At 43.6% G+C, this 21,107-nt stretch overlaps 2 protein-coding genes across 20 annotated transcripts in view; one reads left to right on the top strand and one right to left on the bottom strand.

Annotated features, from left to right (window-relative positions):
* dock7 (dedicator of cytokinesis 7) overlaps positions 1-21,107 on the bottom strand; it is a 54,061-nt gene that overhangs the window by 31,791 nt on the left and 1,163 nt on the right. For all 19 annotated transcript variants that reach the window (XM_034293673.1, XM_020048973.2, XM_010872359.4 and 16 more), the window contains exons 2-13: positions 18,396-18,495; positions 17,476-17,651; positions 15,212-15,280; positions 14,919-15,048; positions 14,621-14,833; positions 14,156-14,241; positions 13,993-14,059; positions 12,397-12,546; positions 12,201-12,281; positions 11,921-12,083; positions 11,474-11,710; positions 10,942-11,104 (exon numbers count right to left, since the gene is read on the bottom strand). In XM_034293673.1, the coding sequence (XP_034149564.1) occupies positions 10,942-11,104; positions 11,474-11,710; positions 11,921-12,083; positions 12,201-12,281; positions 12,397-12,546; positions 13,993-14,059; positions 14,156-14,241; positions 14,621-14,833; positions 14,919-15,048; positions 15,212-15,280; positions 17,476-17,651; positions 18,396-18,495 (1,635 nt within the window). The remainder of the gene's footprint in view (positions 1-10,941; positions 11,105-11,473; positions 11,711-11,920; positions 12,084-12,200; positions 12,282-12,396; positions 12,547-13,992; positions 14,060-14,155; positions 14,242-14,620; positions 14,834-14,918; positions 15,049-15,211; positions 15,281-17,475; positions 17,652-18,395; positions 18,496-21,107) is intronic.
* Positions 3,379-9,962, top strand: angptl3 (angiopoietin-like 3). The gene is made up of 6 exons (XM_010872358.2): positions 3,379-4,018; positions 6,172-6,282; positions 6,766-6,988; positions 7,232-7,327; positions 8,467-8,739; positions 8,905-9,962. The coding sequence occupies exons 1-6, from the start codon at positions 3,500-3,502 to the stop codon at positions 9,066-9,068; spliced, it is 1,386 nt and encodes a 461-aa protein (XP_010870660.2). The 5' UTR covers positions 3,379-3,499; the 3' UTR covers positions 9,069-9,962.

The raw sequence follows: 21,107 nt of genomic DNA, 5'->3' as shown, positions 1-21,107 counted from the left end.
ATTAACATGAACCAGAGGGATATAAACAGGAAAGTGTGATTAAAAAAGAGGAACTCACCAACATTGACCGCATACCAACTAATCTACAAACTATGGGGGAAGGGTGTTATGGCTTGGAACAAATTCTGAGGTGTAAAAATACAATCCTAAAGAATGAGCAAATGCTTCCACCTCATTGGATGGTACCTCTCCATAGGGTAAAACTGTGACACTAACCATACTGTCATAGCACAAAAATAATTGAAATGTTCTTCAGTAGCCTAATTAATCTACAGATTTATATCCAAATCAACGTCACCCATGTTCATAAAATGAAACCTAAGGCAAAAAAACAAAACAACAACACCACCCAAAGATGGATTTAGTACAAGCCTGGCAGAGCATGACAAGATAAGATACACAGCATCTGGCGGGGCCAATCGGTCACAGTTTTCAGTTTCAGTATACGAATGATCCGCAACCAAATATCATATTCATATGGCCAAATACTTTCGGTGGCCTCAAAAATACTTCATAACAAGCATGGTGGTTTGTAAACGGATAACATATTTTTCACATTTAGCTATGTAATCAGGTAACGTAAGTCCATTGAAAACAGACTCATTTACACTTTTTGTTTAACAAGATTACAATGTATACTCAACGTACATAAATCCTCTCCTAAGCTGAGAATCTTAACTTTTCATCTTAAGACGTTTGGAGTATAGAGCCATAAGTCCCAATATTTACAAAGGGTCATTTAAACGGATATCATTGAGATTACAAAGTATAAAAACCAGATGAAACATCAGTTATGTCCACTGATATCTAAAAGCGTCTATTTGCAATTCTGCACCTTGCCGGCTCAGAAGTTCAATCTAACATCCAACTTTTATCCAGCCCTAAAACGCTGCAACCCCTCTGTGCTCCACTGGCAGTAGCAGGCGGGGTTCCCGTTAACGGCCTGGACACACATGGTGAAGGGTTTCTAGGGTGACGACCGCAGAACGGCCCAGGCAGATGCATCACAGCGGCCAGACCACAGTGACGTAGGTCCCTCCGCAGAGGGAGATTCCCCAGGTCCGCAGCTGTGACCACAAACGGCTCAAACTGTGGGAATAACACATCCTCTCTCTACCGGTAACCCCGCCCACTCCCCTCCATCCTTCCCCGTTTTTCTAGCTGCTCAACTCAAATATTTTCCAAACCTAACTGGTCATTTGAGGCCTTCAAGCTGACTTGTGTCAGTCAGGCAGAACCCATTGCCACACACACACACACACACACACACACACACACCTGACGCTCCCCTTTCTGCACCAAAACAATTCTCTCCTGTTGGTTCTTCCGCCTCAAATGGGCTCCTCTCAGACTAGTCGATCATTAGACTCTGTGGCTGCATATCGGATTCCGCCCGTGCCTAACACTGTTGTCAAAGCTCGTTGCCTCCCTCCCTCACCCCAGAGAGTACACAACCTCCTCACCCTCAGCACCGCTCCGTACACTCAATGGAGAAGATCCTTGGTGACTGTGATTACAAGTGTTGAAAACCAGACAAGGCGACACACAGCCTGTTAGGGGAAACACTGACAAATCCGTACAGGGATTCCCCTGAAAAACCTTGCCGTACATGACATAATTATTAGCTACTGGCTATGGATGAAAGCTTCTAAGCTGTTAGTCCTCAATCGTGATTTTACTGCACTTCATTAGAGCGTTGAATTGGACATATTAGGCGTATTGCGGCTTGGCTGGAACAAAATATGAATTGCCTCCCAAGCAAGAACCACGGTGAACCACGTGTGCTGAAGAAATCTGGGATTACTGTGCAGAGGTCAAAGTAAGGTCACCAGGGTAGGCCAGGACCAGCCACAGAGCCTCCCACTGTAGGCACAGATGTCCCAATGAGACTATTGGACCCGGTCTGTGACTTGAACTATGAACGTTCACGTGAACTAGAGTTACCTGCACGGTGAGCAACTTTGCTCAGGCAAATGAGAAGTGTCATCGAATAACATATCCATTCAAAAGTTTGGGGTCACAGACATTTCCTTGTTTCCATGAAAATATCCATGAAATTACTTCTAATAGGAAACATATCCAAATGAATAGTCTCAGAAATAATTTGTAAATGAAATAATAATCGTGTCATTCAAACACTGCTTTCATCAAAGACAAAATGTTGCCGCAATTACAGCCATGCAAACCTTTGGCATTCTAGTTGTCAATTTCTTGAGGTAATCTGAAAAGATTTCACCCAATGCTTCCCAAAGTACCTCCCACATGTTGGATTGGCTTGATGGGGAATTCTTACATACCATACGGTCAAGCTGCTCCCAGAACAGCTCAATATGGTTGAGATCCAGTGACTATGCTAGCCAATCCATTAAATACAGAATACCAGCTGACTGCTTCTTTCCCAAATAGTTCTTGCACATTGTCCTGATGTAGGAGGAAATTGGCTCCAGTCTAGCACCATCTACAGCATTTGCAACTCTGTCTAGAAGGCCAGCATTTTATGCTATTGTATTTAAATATTTTTTCTTTGTAAAGCACATTGAATTGTTTCTATGTATGAATTGTGCTATATAAATAAACTTGTTTGCTAATCTATTTGTTCTCTTGCTCAGTTGTGCACTGGGGCCTCCCACTCCTCTTTCTATTCTGATTACAGACAGTTTGCGCTGTTTTGTGAAGTGGTACACAGTGTTGTACAAGCTCTTTTGCGGTGAACAAAATAGCTTCCCCCTCAATTATAGTTTAACGCTCGGGCCATCTGTTCACAAAACATATGCACGCATGAGTGTAATTTGCTTGTTTGCGAATGGAAAGGAACAATCATGTCAGTATTTTTGCTCATGTTCTTTTGCAATAGAATAAAAACATTAAACAGAACTAAAAAGATGTTGTCCAATCAAAGCACATTATATTCCCCCAACGCAGACCACAGCAAAACCCAAAGACGGACAGTCTTCGGTAAATCCAGCCTAACTAACCTAGACCCAGCGAGAGGCACCGGAGAGTGATGGCGCTGGGCTGATTCAGCAGGACGTTAAATCAAACACAGAGACATCAACCGCAGGCCGGGTTGTAAATCAAGAAGAGGTGTGGCTGGTATGAGGTGAGAATGATCAGGACAAACGGATTCCTATTGTTGGATTCATGCTGATCAGCTACAGCAGGTTAGAGAGTGTGTGTGTGTGTCTGGGGGGTGTATTTGCTCACTGCTGTAATTTGTTTGTCTTGAAGAGATAAGGCGGAAGGGGGCTCCTGAGGGGATTTCATGGGGCACAGCAGCTCAACCATAACAAGGCTTAATGATCAACTAATATCCCCTCCCCGTTGACAGATAGGAGTATAAAACAGACCTGGGTCGGGCTCCCAAATCTTGAGCAAACGGACAGAGAGAGAGGTACAAAGAGAGAGGTGTACAGACGGACATAAAGGTAGAGGGAGAGGAAGGACGAACAGAGCTAGACAAACTTTTTACTGCTCCGTGATCCCAAGGGGAGACTAAACCATGAAGGTCATTTTCCTGTTGCTCCTGTTGGGACGGTCTATGGTCCGGACAGCTCCCCAGAGCTCCTACGGGGCCCACCCCACCTTACCCCCTCAGCTCCAGCAACAGCCTACAGCCGAGGCCAAGTCCCGATTCGCCATGCTGGACGACGTTCGTCTCCTGGCCAATGGCTTGCTCCAACTTGGTCAGAGCCTCAGGGAATTTGTCCACAAGACCAAGGCTCAGATCAATGACATATTCCACCGGCTCAACATCTTCGACCGCTCCTTCTACCAGCTCACTGTGGTCACCTCCGAGATCAAGGAGGAAGAGGAGGAACTGAGAAAGACGACAACGTCCCTCAAGGCTAACAACGAGGAGATCCGGAACCTGTCCCTGGAGATCAATTCCAAGATCAACAGTATGCTACAGGAGAAGAGCCAGCTGCAGAGTAAGGTCAGAGGGCTGGAGAACAAACTGAAGGGCCTGTCAGAGAGCTTGATGCCTGCAGTGCAACTCAATGAGATCAAGACCCTCAAGGTACACAGCTGTTGCTCATCTTAAAGTACTAAGATGTAGGACTGGTTTTCTTGTTAAATGTCATTGTTAAAGACTAAGATTTTGTTTCTCTGGCACTATTTGTCAATAATGAAAATGAGCTTGTTTTCATTAACAAGTAATGTTGTAACTTCAAGTTCTTCCATTGAAAAATTACAAAGTGAGCATTTACTAAACGGTGTTAAATATAAACGTTATCTGTGGGCTGGATGTGTCATATTTCGTTTATGTGCATAATCTGTTAAGCACAATCACCATCAAACCTCAGATAGCCATGAAATTATACGTTTTAACTGGTTTTGATTACATAAATCAGCACATAAAATACACTGCTCAGAAAAATTAGGGGAACACGTAATCATCACAGATAACACCAAATAAACTGAACATCAGGGATATCAATCTGTCCAGTTAGGAAGCATAAGCAATTGTGAATCAATGTCACCTGTTTTGGTGCAAATTAAAGGGACAACAGGTGCACTAGAGGCACAAAAGCATGACAACAGCCAGAAAGAGAATGGTTTTACAGGTGGTAGCCACAGACAATTGTTCTCTCCTCATACTTCCTGACTGATTAATCTCTAGTTTAGCATTTTTCAAGTGTCCTTGTCACTACTGGTAGTACGAGGCGGTACCTGCAGCCCATTCAGGTTACATAGGCAGGCCAGCTCCTCCAAGATGGCTCGTCCATAGATGCCGTCGCTAGACGTTTTGCTGTGTTTCCCAGTACAGTCTCAAGAGCATGGAGGATATACCAGGAGACGGGCCATTACACAAGGAGAGCAGGACAGGGCCATAGAAGGCATCAACCCAGCAGCAGGACCGGTATCTGCTCCTTTGTGCGAGGAGGGACAAAAGGAGCATTGCCAGAGCCTTATATGAACTCCAGCGGTCTACGGATATACATGTTTCTGACCAAACTGTCAGAAACAGACTCCATAAGGGTGGCATGAGGGGCTGAAGTCCTCTAGCGCAGTGGTTCCCAACCAGGGGTACTAGGACCCCTGGGGGTACTTGGCCTCTCCACAGGGGGTACTTGAAAACACTCATGACACCATAGACTTACTAGTGAAATTAACATGAGGGGGTACTTCAGGGGTGCTGAAAGCAGTGCAAAAACATTTTGGGGGTACAGTAACTGAAAAAGTTTGGGAGACACTGCTCTAGCGAGACTTGTGCTCACAGCCCAGCTCCGTGCAGCTCGATTAGCATTCACCAGAGTACATCAGAATTGGTAGGTCTGCCATTGGCGCCCTGTTCTCTTCACAGATGAGAGCAGGTTCACACAGAGAACATGTGACAGACATGAGTCTGGAGACGCCGTGGTGAACGCTATGCTGCCTGCAACGTCAACCAGCATGAAAGGTTTGGCAGTGGGTCTGGAGAGCCATGTTCTTGGTGGGTCGCACAGACCTCCATGTGCTAGCCAACGGTACCCTGACTGATGTTAGGTACTGGGATGAAATCCTCAGACCTTATGCTGGTGCAGTGGACGCTGGATTCCTCCTGGTGCAGGACAATGCCCAGCCTCATGTGGCCAGAGCGTGTAGGCAGTTCCTGGATGACAAAGGCATTGATGCCATTGACTGACCCTCACGTTTCCCAGGCCTGAATCCAGCTGAGAACTTTTGGGATGTTATGTATCAGTGCATCAAATGGCAGCGAGCACTGTCCAGGAGCTCACTGACGCCCTGATCCAGGTCTGGGAGGAGATCCACCAGGACACCATCCACCGTGTCATCAGGAGCATGCCCAGACGTTGTCGGGAGTGCAGAGGCACGTGGGGGTCATACACACTACAAAGTCACATTATGAACTGCCGTGATGAAAATCACCCAAGTTGGAACAGCCTGTGATTTCAATGGTTGACTTTGATTTTCAGCATGTATTTTAATCCAGCCCTCAATCAGTTGGTGATTTGTTATGTAATTTTGTTCAAAAAATTACACAACGTACAGTAAAGATTTTGATCTTTAATATATTTCCTTCATCTATACTCAATGTGTGATTTAAGTGTTCCCTTAACTTTGGGAAGCATAATACACCATTTTTGTGGACCCTTTTTGGCTTGACAGCACCACTTTTACAACTTGTGGCCAACATCACAGGCTGCATCTTTAACTGGTCTGTTCCAGGATGTGATTGAGGCTCAGGAGAGGACCATCAACAACCTGCTGAAATCTGTGAGAGAGCAACACGATCAGCTCAACCACCAGAAAACTAAAATCAAGGCTCTGGAAGAAAAGGTACACATCTCCGCCTCTCACAGAGATTCCACTAAGACAGTATACAGTCAACAGCTCCAGTATACAGGCCCTGCACTGATCAGTAGACAGTATACAGTCAACAGCTCCAGTATACAGGCCCTGCACTGATCAGTAGACAGTATACAGTCAACAGCTCCAGTATACAGGCCCTGCACTGATCAGTAGACAGTATACAGTCAACAGCTCCAGTATACAGGCCCTGCACTGATCAGTAGACAGTATACAGTCAACAGCTACAGTATACAGGCCCTGCACTGATCAGTAGACAGTATACAGTCAACAGCTACAGTATACAGGCCCTGCACTGATCAGTAGACAGTATACAGGCCCTGCACTGATCAGTAGACAGTATACAGTCAACAGCTACAGTATACAGGCCCTGCACTGATCAGTAGACTGATTCATTTCATTCCTGTTCAGACAGTGTACAGAAAAGATCCTGTTTTTTGTCCGCTATTCCAGATCAGCGTTGACACTTTCCAGGACACAAATGATAAAGCAGACGATTCCAACTCGGAGACGCCAGACATGTTTGATTACCTGACAGTCAATGTCACTGGTGTGGACAATGAACTCCCTGTGGACTGCACTGACCTGTTCAACCGAGGGGAGAGGAACAGTGGCGTGTATTCCATCAGACCCAACCGCTCGCAGCCATTTTATGTCTACTGTGAACTGACATTAGGTAAAAAACTGTTCTTTCTCCAGTGTTCTCCGCCAACTTTGTGACATTGAAGTTAAGCACTTTCTCTGCTCTACTTCAGAATCCAATCTATAGGAAGCCGGGAAATACGGGCTATCCAAAAGAAACGCTGGTTATCTACAACTTATATTTCCCTCCCTAACCAGTTTAGAAAAAGTTAATGGACTTGATGTGATGTTATTCTGTCCATGAAATGCCTGCATGTCCTAACTACTCAATCTACAGGAGGAGGTTCGACAGTAATCCAGCGCAGGGAGGATGGATCTGTGGATTTTGACCAGTCATGGGAAAAGTACGAGAATGGATTTGGGGATCTGGACAGTAAGACAATTTGTTATTTCCATCATGTCCATTTGTATCTAAGGCCATTCTTCATTCCTCATTGAGTGCTGCATCATGTGGGATGCTTCAGACTCTTTTTATTAGTAATTGTTTTCAGTAATGCAGACTATACAGCTCAGTAAAAATAAAAAAAAGTTATATATTTAAGGCTCAATTCAACTAATAAGAAAAAAAGGGAAAGAAACGCAAATGCCTAATACCTCATTATGCAATGCTATCTTAATACCAGTCTATAAAGGACTGCAGACATGCATAAAGCATGAAACAGACAATACAACCACACTCCACAGCTCTAAGTACTTCCTGAAGGAACAGTGGCCAGGAAACAGTTATTGTAGCTTATCAGGTCACCGTTGACAAATTGACTTCCTTTAATGTCTGACTACACAAAGCAATAGCCGCCCTTAACTTCAGCCAGGGTTGGATCCAAGCCTGTAGATCTAATCATAGCGGTTCTACTGAATTCCAACAGTCCTACAGGTCATTTAGGCTATGCATTGTTCAAAATCCACGTGTTGCTGTTACCAGCATAAAAATGTCATTGTACCTATGGATACAGCCTGCAAAGTTCAGAAATGTAGTCAACTGTTTATTCTGGCTTTGCAGTTTTATGGACATTTAATGCCATTTTGGTAAGACTGTTCTGTCATTATGATCCTATTTAGACTACAACATCTAAATAATATTCACATAATATGCAAATGAAAACTCTCGCGGCACCAAATCTACGCCATAATGCTCAACATGTACATGAAGCACTTTGGCCAGATTCCTTGAAGTCTTATAAACTTACTGATAATGTTGTTTACCTGGAAACTAATATGGCACTCTCAACCAAAAAAAAACATAGGTGGCAGTGTGAAATTCTTTTTTTGCTTCCTTTCCAAATGATGACATTTTCATTTTCTCTTTTTTTATTTTTATACATGAAGCCAAAAGGACATCAGAATGAGACTTCCCATTCCACTGAAATACACAGAGCGAGACATTGTCTTTAGACCTCAGTTTCCTCAGATAGTGACGTGCAACGACACGTCACTTGTTGTTACAAGACACTTCTAGGAGGCTGTGCGTTTTCACCGCACTCTTTTGACGGTGTGAATTCTCTGTTGTTGTAGAAGAGTTCTGGCTAGGCCTGAGGAAGATCCACAGCCTTGCCAGTCACGGTGAATCTATCATGCGTATTGAGCTGGAGGACTGGAAACAGGAAAGGAGATCTATGGATTACCAGTTCACCCTGGGAGGCCCCCAGGTCTTCTACACGCTTCACGTGAGCCATCTGTCCGGTGACCGGCCCGATGCCCTGTGCAACCACACCGGCATGAGGTTCACCACCAAGGACAGAGACGACGACCACCACCACGACTCCAATTGTGGCAAAAACTACACGGGTGGGTCTAATAACCGTTCTGGTACAGGTGATAAACACAACTGAGGCAAACATGACAACCGCACAGCATTTCCAAAGGCATTACCATGGAGACAGCACAGAAAAACTGTGTCTTCTACACTTTCACAACCCATTATTTAACCCATTATTTCCCATTTCAATGCAGGTGGCTGGTGGTTCAATTCCTGTGGTGATACCAACCTGAACGGCAGGTCCATTTGGCTGAGGTCAAAGGGTCGATCCCTAAGGCGCAAAGCGATCCAATGGAAATGCATGGGAACCTCCTACTCCCTGAAGACCACCAAGATCTCTATACAAAGGACACGTTGAGCCTCACCTTCCCCCCTCACCTTGAGTTTGCATTAACCCTGCCCCCACCTACAATACACCTTGTTGGTAATAACAAATACACCCCCTCTCTCCCTGAACTAACCCACCTTACAAACACTGTGGGCATGGTAACAACAGTTTTTGGCCAAAGAGAAAAAAAAAATCTGTCTCTCACATCAGCATGTTGCCAGTTCATACTGTACGTCAGAGAGAAATCACTGAATCAGAGTGATGCAACAAAAGCAGTCAGCCGCTCAACCACCTCTCAAACTGTTCCAGAAACACAAACAGAGTTGGGTAACACCTGGGAGGGAAAATAGGCTTCATCATATTTTTTTTAGGGTCGGCCAAGATAGAATGTCAGAGTACCCAGCACTATCTGTTCTGGTCTGGCCATTGATAAGTTAGGCTAATTTCAGTGGGTGACCAAATGTTTCAATTTAGCAATTCTATAACCGACACACCTCGTAGCTTTAGCCACTACACTATGTATATTAAATGAACAAACTGCATGTGAGAAATAATCCTAATCCAATGAAGTATCACTGTATCACTGCATGTTCTGTGTCTGTTGTGGAATTTATCAAATCTAGGCTACAATGAGACAACAGACCAACTTAATGAGTCCTTCAAATGGAGGCTCTGTGTTTTCACAGTCATTATATTGTACTTCAAAACATTTCCATAATGTTTTACCTCATGCGCTTTAAGGTTAGATAACACTGTCATTGGGTCACATTGACTCCTGTCCTGTTCTCTCTGTTCTCCATCTGCTGCATTTAAAATGTCTGTTACTTAATGTACATATGTTTCTTACTTAAAACTACACATTAGAGAGAGACTTTGGTAAACCATATTTATAAAGGCAAATAAAACCAACAATCAAAACACAAATATTCATGTCCTTTGTAAAATGAAGGTAGACAGCATGCAACCAACCACAAAGCATCACAACCCTTGCCTATAAACTCAAAAGCAGTTTGATCGGCCCACAAAAACAATCGGCAACCCCTCTGACACATTCAACACCATATGACATTAAAGACTCATTCCAAACTATTTTCTTTACAGTCAGCATTGTGAAAGTCTTGCTCACAAATCAAACAGTGCTATTGTTTTAGTAATGAGGCATCAAATTGTGTACTACATAACCCAGAAGAACAGAGTTGAGTGAGTGACAGACTGCAGACCAGCGTGTCCAATCTTGGCAGCAGGTTCATCCAATGCCCCGCCCATTTGTTTACAGACAGTAAAATCTAGACAAAACTGTTTCACTGTTCACAATGTAGGCTACTTGTGTCAGAGAACCTGCCAGCCAAGTAAATATAACCAAAGGGATTGTGGTTTATGAGTCACTGTGCATCAGTACATATCTTTGTCTGCTGCAGTGCTTTATGGTGTAGCCTGCTAGCTGGCAGAGTTGTGTTACATTACTTACAAAATGGCAGGGTCTAATCCTGGACGCTAATTGGTTAAAACCTCATTCTAGTCGTATCTATTCCAATCCATAAATCACTGGCTAAGGCTTTGATTTAATCCACAGTTCAATCAGCCAAACAGGCAATTTATAACATCTCTACTGTAAAATAGCACCTAGACCTGATCACTCCTTGCTGTTGGTTTGCAACAGTAGAGATTGGTACAAACCTGCAAGTATATCCATGCTGAAGCCTGTTTTCTCCCAGTTAAGTTGTCTAACCATCTCTATGATGGTGACCAATGACGGTCTACAACTTGACAAAACTAAGTTGAAATGCCCACCATGTCCTTTAGTCACTCCCATAGACTGACTTTAAATGGTTGATATTCTGGGCGTATGTGGACAGTAGCCAGGGCCCAAGGTTAGGTAATGTAAATGGTAATGTTTCATTACCTGTAGGTGGTGTTGGGCACATAGACATCCCTGGGAGGGAACTCAAGTATTTCCCTGGTGGGCCGGACCCTGCTATCTGGGTAGGGCTTGACCTGCTGGAGGTCAGGGGTCAAGCAGTAGTGGGGGTTCTCTGGAGCCGGGGAGATGTCAATCTTCAGCTGGGCTGGAAGAAAACAAGTCGGGATACACAACATCATTAACATGAAAGCGGTCACGTTTTCATTGATAGATCTGAAAACAAGATGAGGTTAAGCTTCTAATAAAAGTATCAATGGGTGTTGCTGTTTCAGAAGACTCTAAAGTATGGTTACATTAGATTGCTGACTGATTGATGATTCATAACTGTTTAAAATGCAGTGAATTTCACCATTTATTGTCCACCAGTTATTGACGCTCAGACAAAACGCTCGATTGAATCACCCACAACTTTGAAAAAAGATTAGGCTAAACTTTGAAAAAGAGATAACAACCAAATGTAATTTTGTGAGGAATGCTTCTGACTAGATAGGTTCCTAATGTGGTTTTACAGTACCAGTGATGGGTCTCAGTCTCCTCAGCACAGAGGACGGTCTCCTCATATCAGCCAGGAACTTGTATAGGTCTTCATCACTCAAGCGGTCCCCCTCCTGTTTAAAGAAGTTAGTGACCGTTAGGGTGGCGGGTCTGAAGCTGGTCAGGCTACAGGACTCATCTCCACTCGTGGTCCTCTCTAGAGAGCGTCGGCCAGCGATGCTCGAGTTTCTCCTCTCAGACCAGGACCCTTTCCTCTCTGATGGGAAATAAAGTCAAACGCAAGGTTATATACACAGAATAGTCATGACAGTACCTGAGCTAAAAAAATCTCAGAAAAACATATGTAGAGCAGCCGCTACAGTCAAACTGCACGGTTAGAGATTTTGGTTCAACTAGGGAAGTATTCCCCGATTCCACATGTCTGCCTCTGTGGCATTCAACTTCACTGATCCCCAGGGTTTCTGACCTGGCAGTCCCATCTCCATATCAGTGTCTCTCTCCAGGCTCCCTGCACTGTTCACAATGTTCATCAGATGGATAGCGGTCCAGGCAAACGGCATCCTGTAGCGGCCTAGACGTGTGCAGAACTGCTCTGACTGACTCCGCAGCTTGTCCAGCTTCTCCTTGTTCTGGATATGGAAGGAGAGGCAGGGCGTCCAGACTGATTCCTCGACTCATCAACATGAAACGCCTTTTCAGCTTTGTGTCGACTGTTCAATCAGGTCTAATTTCAAAAGGGCTCTCACCTTGGCTGCGTCGGCCTCTTTGAAGACCATATAGGGCTCTGCGCATTCTCCTATGTCTCCTTGCTGCAGCACCTTCTCCAGCTGAGGACAGAGACAACACGTGGAAGGAGATCAGCCCAAATGAAAAGGTTCCTGCTGCGTTACCAGTTAGAAAACTGGTTTTGGAAATTGTCCGTGGAATACGTTAAGGGCGTACCTGTATGACGAGGAAGACGTCCTGGGAGGGGTATGTAATGGAGAATATGGCTGAGCGGGCCAGGGTGGAGATGGCTGCTGTCTGGATGTGGGGGCGAAGCATCCCTTTAGTCTGCTCCGAGTTCAGGTCGAAGAAGAAGTTCTCTGATATCTGGAGGAGACCGAAAGACATGAATATTGGGATTGGGTAAACAGCTGGTAGAAAGGTACACACACTTCCTACCAGCGCACGTGCACGCCCCCAGGATGAGATTGATAAAAGCAGGCAATGGAAAAAGAAAATGGCAAAAACCAGGAAGCTCCTAAATCCTGAATGTCAGAAAGCTGACTGTAAACTATGGTATGACATCACAACATTTGTGTTTATTAATTGTGTTGGTCCCCGGTTTATAATAGCAATATGGCATCTCTGGGGTTTGTGGTATAGCACAGATGTTAAACCGGTTCCAGAGGGCCGAGTGCCTGCTGGTTGATTCAGATTAGTTAGGATCTCCCTGTATCTGGTTGTTCAGGTCGGAATAAAACCAAAACCAGCAACTACTAGGATTCAATGTTCCCTCAATGTTTTTAGGTTACTGAGTAAATGCAGGTCTCTTTAGAGTTAACTTAAATAATTCTGTGCAACTTCTGACATACAATTACATTGGACACTTTAGTATTATTCATAAAGAAATAGCTTTTGATTTAAATGGTGTTGCAGCCCATTTTGGCAGATGGCATACTCTCCTCAATAATTGTCTGGTACAACTTAGAATTTATTGTTGAATCAATGAAGGTAAGTTGGCCCTGAGGCAGCCCCAAACTATAAAGCCATCGCGTCCTTGTTTGACAGTTGGTTTCAGGTTCAATATTAGATGTGAGGATGTATTTCAAATTGTAAATGAAAGACATAGTTTGCTGCCTCCAGCTATTAGGGATTATGCACTGTTTAAACTGCTTAACTTGTTATCTAGAACGCAGAATCCCTTTACTATCAAGCTTCTTAAAACTAAACGTAATTTCATCAGCTCTCTCTCCTGTCAATCAAATTCATTGACACTCATGAAATGGGCACCGCGGTGAGACAGGCAAGTTCCTATTGTTGTAGGTGCTATTTCTATTATTAAAATTCACTTCAACTGATCATTTATAATGGAAAATGCTTTTAAATGTATAAATGTTTTGTAATAGTAAATGCCTGTCAAGTCTTTCAAAACAGAACCATTGCTTATTTGTTATTTTATAGTACCTTCATTTAACCAGAGAACCACCCAATAAGCAGCAATAATCAATACAACATTACCAAATGTAAATTTCAATACAATCCACAACGTACAAAACGGTGTCACAAAAACAAATTGATTTCAATTCGGAGTCCCAAAGGGAAACCAGTTGAGGATTGCTGTTCTTGTATTTGTCGAGCGGAGAGTTAGGCCTTCTCACATCCGGTAGATTTGTGCTATGATTTAAAGAGCCATACAAGGGCAACAGTTCCCATACTTACTTTTATGGTCCAGTCATCTAGTTCATGTTGGACAGCAACCACTTCCAATGATTTCTCAGAGACTGACCCAACAACTCAGGGCCGAGTGGCATTGAGGAAAACATAACAGCTTACCTTTTTCTTTTCCTTGACATCGTATAAGGCCAAACTGGCAAATATAGGCTCGATTTCGATCTCAAACCTTCAAGGGAGAAAGAATGGGATCAGCAGAAAGCAGTGTTTCAAACAGCGTAAAGTTAAACGGTTCTTTAGACTACCGTGTGTGTTCCCCACTTACTTCAAGGACAAGCACTTGACAAGCAGCCGCTGGCCAAAATGTTCCTTAGGGACGTCAGGAACACAGTGACGCTCTATGGGCTCCTCCTTAGAACGCAGAAAAACTGTTACAGGAATATACTGCATCTGAACACATTTTAACAGGAATATACTGCATCTGAACACATTTGAACAGGAATATACTGCATCTGAACACATTTGAACAGGAATATACTGCATCTGAACACATTTTAACAGGAATATACTGCGTCTGAACACATTTTAACAGGAATATACTGCGTCTGAACACATTTTAACAGGGTGAAATTAGTGCAGTCTGCTTGAACTGCTTCGTGTGGCTTTAAAAAGCAATGTTCAATGAGACCGTGGTGCCAGAAATATCATGAATAATACGCATGAGGAGTGACAGACATGGCGTGACAGGTGTGTGTGTGTGTGCGCAGCGCGCGTGTGTGTGTGAGAGAACCTCGTCGAGGGCGGGGTGCAGGGCAAACAGCTCGCGGTGGCGGTGGGACTTGCGGTGCTCCTCGTTGTGCCGGTCTATCTCCTCGTTGGGGGCTCGGTCTAAGAGGTGGGGCAGGAGGGCGTCTGGCACGGAGTTCTTCAGGTCAAAGATACTGCAGGCCCAGCTGCCACGCGGAGTGTCGTCTATAGACATGGACCTACGCTTCACATCATCCTGAGGAAGTAAACACACCGGTGAGGGGAGACATCGAAGGCGAAAATGGAACGCATCAGATGACCGCCCCGTTGCTAAGGGTTACCTGGTCATCTTGGTAGGTACTCATGTCTGGCATCTCGTCAGCCTCAAACACCTGCTTGGGCAGACCTTTCTGCCTCTCCTTCTGCTTATCTAGGGTGTTTGGGTTGAACCCAGTACCAAGCTTATGGTATCTGTTGAAATAGGCACGACGGAGTGTGGACATTATGGTGTAATAAATTACAAGGCGCTACAACGTTTTTAAAATATGAGGCTTACAAAGCAGGAGGTAGGACGCAATAAATTGTTCTGGTAAAAGAAGACTGCTTATCCCTAAATCACAGAGAGAAGTCTTACTTTCTGTTGACAATGGCCCAGTCCTCAGTGTAAGACCTGACGCAGTCCCTGACATGGCCGTCATTCTCCCTGGAACACAAAGAGACACAGAGCTTCACAGTCCGTCTCAGCCCAACGCCACGGACATCCTCAGCCAAGTACACGGTTTCAAATTTGCAGATGAAATGTCAGTAACAAAGCTAACATGACTAACTATTTTACCAGACAGCAGTTTCTGGGACTTCATGTCAGTTCTGTTTGTGTTCATTGCAACCCTCCTAGCCAGAGGCCAGGCTGCAGTCATTACACACCATCAACGTGTGAAATCAATAATGGCTAATCACTAGACTGCAGCAAATGTCTTCCGTTGGGTAGGATGGTGGTGGAACTAAGACCCTGCAGTGGGTAATGTTGAGTGACACACAACTGAAGGCTATCTATTTATTCATTGGGTAAATCTGTTGGTGTAATCCGGTCAAACATGACGAGGAGACTGTTCGATGTAAAGGAATTAGACGTCATTGTGTAGGTGTACTTCTACAGCTCAGAGGGGTCTGATAACATCCCCACTGACAAGTCTCGGCAGTATTTCTCCAGCCCCTTGGCTAGGTAGGTGCAGATCACATACTTCAGATAAAAACAGCTACAACACCCCTTACGCTTCTGCTGGCTTACAAATCACTATAGGGCAGTGTTTCCCAATCCTGGCCCTTTGGTCCCAAAGGGGTGCATGTTTTTGCCCTAAAGACTATGATGATAGGTTGATGACATCAATCAAGTGTGTAAGTGGTAGGGCAACATTTTAAACAGGTGTTTGAAAACACAAATGTGCACACAACCATAGGGGACTTATTCCAGTCATAGATTTAGCTGGCCACGTCAACTCATGTGTTTATTTTTTGTTCATGTATTTTCTAAATATTTTGTGCAAATGATTTCTGTGAGCCTCACTTGGCCCTTGAAATACTTTGTTGGTTTGTTCATATGGACTGATCAGCCTTTTGACCAGTAACTTCAATAATTCATTGATTATCTAAGTAAATGCAATATAAGATATAGGGGATTATTTCTTGATGGAAAACAGCTGGTTATGCTTTTGGTAACTTTCAGTCGGCAATAAAGTTAGGTTAACAAAACAGACTCTTCAGACTGAACTTAGATCTCACGGCCCATACAGTTATCACAAACAGGCTGATGATCACATCAGTTGTATCAGAGGATATGCATTCTGTACACAGATTAACGGCCCTAGGAATTACACCATAGCCTCATTGAGTAGATGCTGACTTACATTGAATTAGAACTTTTTCCTGGCTTATGCACAAATACCTATTTTGAATACCAACACACAACTGTGCTCTGTGTGAAATCAAAGAAATAATTCAGTGGAAAATGAAACAGTGATCTTACAATTTAAGATTTTTTTAATGTTTAATAAGTAAAATTATAACATTTCTTAAATTAAATGTTATTTTTTGTTACGTTTCTTTGCGGTGTCTCAAAGTCCTTCCATTGGCATTGACCACAGGCCAGGCCTATTGCACCAAATAGCCATCTGGATTAAACAAAAGTCTGTGGGTAGCAGCTAGGATGATGTTTTAGACTCTTGGTGCCGGCTGAATACATTTAAGAGTATATCAGCCGTAAAAGTCTGACACGTTTTAACTTTCTCAAATAAAATGCACTGGATCTCAGTTGGTAGTTGTTCAAGCTTAACCTTTTCCCCTTCTCTTCTTGTTTCTCACAAGCCTATCTCCTGCGGAAGGCCCTGGCTATTCATGTTAGAATATTATTCACGTCAAATTAATGACGAGATCACTGTTCCGTAGCCCTCTGCAGAACATCCTCCTCAACTCCCAAACCGCTCCTCAACCCGTTATCAGAAAACCAGTGTGGCTGGAGAGGGCAGGCTGATCCTATTGGGTCTAAGTAGTTTTCCACTCACACTCTCACTCCTCCAGGGTGAGGGTGATTTAATGACCCCAGAGCTCCAACACTGCATTACTGCATCAGGTTTTTTTTGTACCCACTAACAGAACATAGGCTTTCACCAAATGTCATGATTGAATTTCTGAGGGTGGATTAATGGAGAGTTACCATGTAGTGTCATCTAAATCATAATCCAGAAATCTCAAATCACCAAACACACCACTCAAAGTTTGCTTTAGGGACTTCAACAACTGTTAAAATTAAAAAAGGATATATAAATAAATGATATTGATTAACTGACTGATGTTCCTCTGTACTACCTAACCCAGCCAGTCTTGTCCTTGTCCAGCACCTACCCATCCTCAGGCACAGCCTGTCCCACGGTGCGACATTCTCTAGGTGTGAAGACAACCTCGATGTCGTCCGGGGGAAACTCGATCAGGTCCCTCAGGGGGCCCGACTCGATGATGGGGGGGTGGGTGATGAGGTATTCCTCAAAGTCCACTGGCTCCACTGCCTCAGTGAGAGGAACCTGAAAGAAGAGTGGAGGGACTTTAAGTGTTTGCAAAATCAGATATTTTAATAGGCCAAGCTAGCAAACCCCGTTAGCTGCCAAAAATCATCAACAAATAGTCCGGCTGGATTATGAGCTTTACCGTCAACAAAACCTATGATGATGTGACAAATAATACAAAATTGACAAATTCTCAGGAAACAAAATGTTCTATATTGACAGACAGACACTTTGTATAAAATTGCTCAGGAAATACTGGAAAAGCCAAAATAACTGGAAAAGCAGGTTCTGGCAAACAAACTACCTCTGGCATAGTCTAATTGTATTATAGACTTGCTTCTGTCCACGTCTAAAACTAAGCACCTAGGGGGACTCTTAATTCCTCACTAAGTTCATTTACAACTTTTTAGGGGGGGGGATTCGGAACACAAACACAATCCTTTCAGTTTAATTAAACAGTCAGCTTTAGCCTAATTAAAAGGTGGTTATTTACTCTTTCAGCTTAGTGGTGAGGACTAGGGAGAGGATGCCATCAGGCCTGTATTATTTTGGCACAAGGAAGTTAAAAGTCAATGTGCGGTTCTAGCAAACACTAGCATTAGTGTGGAGAAGAGACTGGCAGGGTTAACCCTGACCACAACATAGGGGTGAGAGGAAAAACCAAAAATGAACCTGTTAATTGTTAGTTAACACACTGAAACCCATTCACCCATGCCTCTTGCTCTGCTCCAACACCCAGATGCTTTGTGAGTAGGCACTTACAGTGTTGCTTGCAGTGGCCCCCGCGTTAAGGTTTTTGAGGAGCTGTGGGGAGCCCCCATACTGACCAGCTATCTGCTTTCTCACCTCGGCTGCTACAGTCCTGCAGGGAAATTAGACAGAAGCTTTAAAAGAAACAGCAACACTATCAAGCAAGGCACCAATCCTGAACAGGTAACACACAACACAAAGATGGATACCGATGTGGAAGGAAGTAAATGGACCGAAGAGTGTTGGGGATAGAAGAACAGGTCCAAAATGTAGGTATTTAAGTACAATTGGGCTATCTGGTTGTATTTGCTGGATAACATTTAGAAAGGTCTTTCTATTCGGGATCAGAAGGGATGAATAAATTATAACCTGTTCTTAACTGGGAGCATAACAAGCATATAGAAACCATGGTGGTAGTGACATTTTTTTCAGTTATAACACAGTTGATTAGTGACAATGACTATTGCTTAAATGTGTCCCGATTATGATTGGGGCGGGGCCATGAGCAGATTGAGTCTTAGCCTGATATGCCTCCATGTAAATTCCATTGTTCTGGCTGATTGGCCATTAAAATAACATCCAGTTGATCAGAAATACAGTGTAGACCTTGTTAATGTTGCAAATTACTATTGTAGCTGGAAACGGCAGATTTTCAATGTAATATCCACTTGGTGGAACAGAGCCCCATTATGCTATGGCATGATGTGTTCGCTAATCCAAGTTTATCATTTTAAACGGCTAATTCATTATGAGAAAACCCTTTTGCGATTAAGTTAGCACTGCTGAAAACTGTTGTGCCGATTAAAGAAGCAATAAAAAGTGTTCTGCAGGAACTATTTAACAAAACTACCAGTTGAGGATCTGTGAGGCGTCTGTTTCTCAAACTAGACAAGTATTTGTATTTGTCCTCATGCTCAGTTGTGCACCGGGGCCTCCCACTCCTCTTTCTATTCTGGCTAGAGACAGTTTGCACTGTTCTGTGGGAGAACTACACAACGTTGTACGAGATCTTCAGTTTCTTGGCAATTTCTCGCATGGAATAGCCTTCATTTCTCAGAACAAGAATAGTTTCAGAAGATTTTTTTTTGTTTCTGGACATTTTGTGGCTGTAATCAAAACCACAAACACTGATGCTGAACATACTGAACTAGCCTAAAGAAGGCCAGTTTTCAGCCGTGCTAACAAAATCGCAAAAGGGTTTTCTAATCATAACACAATAACACCATAGTTCTCAATTCATGCACCTAAGCTGCAGAGCAAAGTAGCGGCAGAACCCCTCTGGCATGGCACTACATCACACCACCACAGTACAAATAAAAGCCTCTCTCCTCAGTCAGCAACACGAAAGCGCTTGGCTAGGCAACTGCTGCCGATTGTATTGTACAGCCCTGTAGAGTCCCTTTAAATCAAAGCCACCATCCAAACCCCTTTGCACCGCTGAACCTTGAACAAAACAAGGCAGCAGTAACCCAGGGAGGAAGGCACAAACAAACAACAAATTACAAACTGTCACAGGAAAGGAGCCAGGGAGGGAGGGAAGAACAGACAGAGGTAGGTTAGGTCAGGGACAAGGTAGCACAGCCAGACCCATACAATAAATGAATAGGCCATCTAAATCTCAGGCATTGGCAAGTGAAAATAAAGCTCGGAACTTGCCAACTCAGGACAAACACGATGATTATGTAGGCTTGGCGTAGGTCTAGATACACTGTGGCTACTGCAGTGCTGTCACCTGGATAGCAGGCAGATGCACTGAAGCAACAAAATATTGCTCTGTCCTGCTGCTTTATTCAGAACCTTTATTTAGCCCGGTCACAGTTCAGTACCCACCGAACAGACAGCTTGATTAAAGCTACCAGGCTCTTTGTTTTCCTCCCTCTGTTGCATAATGTCCCACTGGTGGAATACAGGGTCACCTTTCATACCTAATTAGAAGTCTTCAGAAGGGACCATGGCACTCCAGTGACCACTTTCTACTTGAAAGTGAACCTGAGAAAGAAGGGTCAGTAGACACAGTCCTACACTGGTCTTTATTCATTGTAAAATACAATAAGTGATTGTTTTGGTCAGACTTCAGAAGGGAGTTTTAACTCTGTCAACTCTGAAAACTGATTTCAGACAGGCTCTACGACTTCTAACAAACATATTACAAAAAAAAGTTGACACATTCAGTTGACATTTAGGATGTAAAGAGTGCATAACAATGCTTTTGTTATAAACCGAACACAGAATATAATTAAGTACCACCGGACATTCTAGGGGCACCAAGAATATGCGCTTTGTGTATTCTCTATAGCATCTAGAGACTGCAGTACAGTAAAAAACAATCTGTACAACAATCCTTTTCTAGGTACATTTTTTTATAAATGTTGGTACTCCCAAATTTAAACTCCAGGTTGCAACGCAAATTAAATAGAAGCATTTGCAACCAAAAGCCATGCTTTGCAGATCCTTAAAGGAGAACGCCTGACTCACAGCAACAACTGAGGATATGCGGGAGAAATCGCCACTGTTGTTATTGTCTCTTTCTCTCAGTGATGTGATCTCAATAATACCACGTGCTGTCAGACTGCATCTCGTTTGGGTTCGGTCTGAAGTAATTCAGAGAGGTGAAACTCAAGGCAGATGCTTGAGCTTTACAAAAACCCTCAAAGATGAACCAAAATAATTTGGGGTGGTGGGGCTCCTACATCGTGTGTGTCCCCTCTGTAGAAGTGTTATGTT

Source organism: Esox lucius, chromosome 8 (genome assembly GCF_011004845.1).
Source record: "Esox lucius isolate fEsoLuc1 chromosome 8, fEsoLuc1.pri, whole genome shotgun sequence".
Taxonomy (NCBI): Eukaryota; Metazoa; Chordata; class Actinopteri; order Esociformes; family Esocidae; genus Esox; species Esox lucius.
This window is presented reverse-complemented; position numbering and strand designations above follow the sequence as displayed.

Excerpts from the sequence above, each read along its gene's own strand:
- angptl3 (XM_010872358.2), top strand. The coding sequence starts at position 3,500 with ATGAAGGTCATTTTCCTGTTGCTCCTGTTGGGACGGTCTATGGTCCGG. Across the intron at positions 7,328-8,466 it reads TGGATTTGGGGATCTGGACA|AAGAGTTCTGGCTAGGCCTG; the intron begins GTAAGACAATTT and ends CTGTTGTTGTAG. Across the intron at positions 8,740-8,904 it reads TTGTGGCAAAAACTACACGG|GTGGCTGGTGGTTCAATTCC; the intron begins GTGGGTCTAATA and ends ATTTCAATGCAG.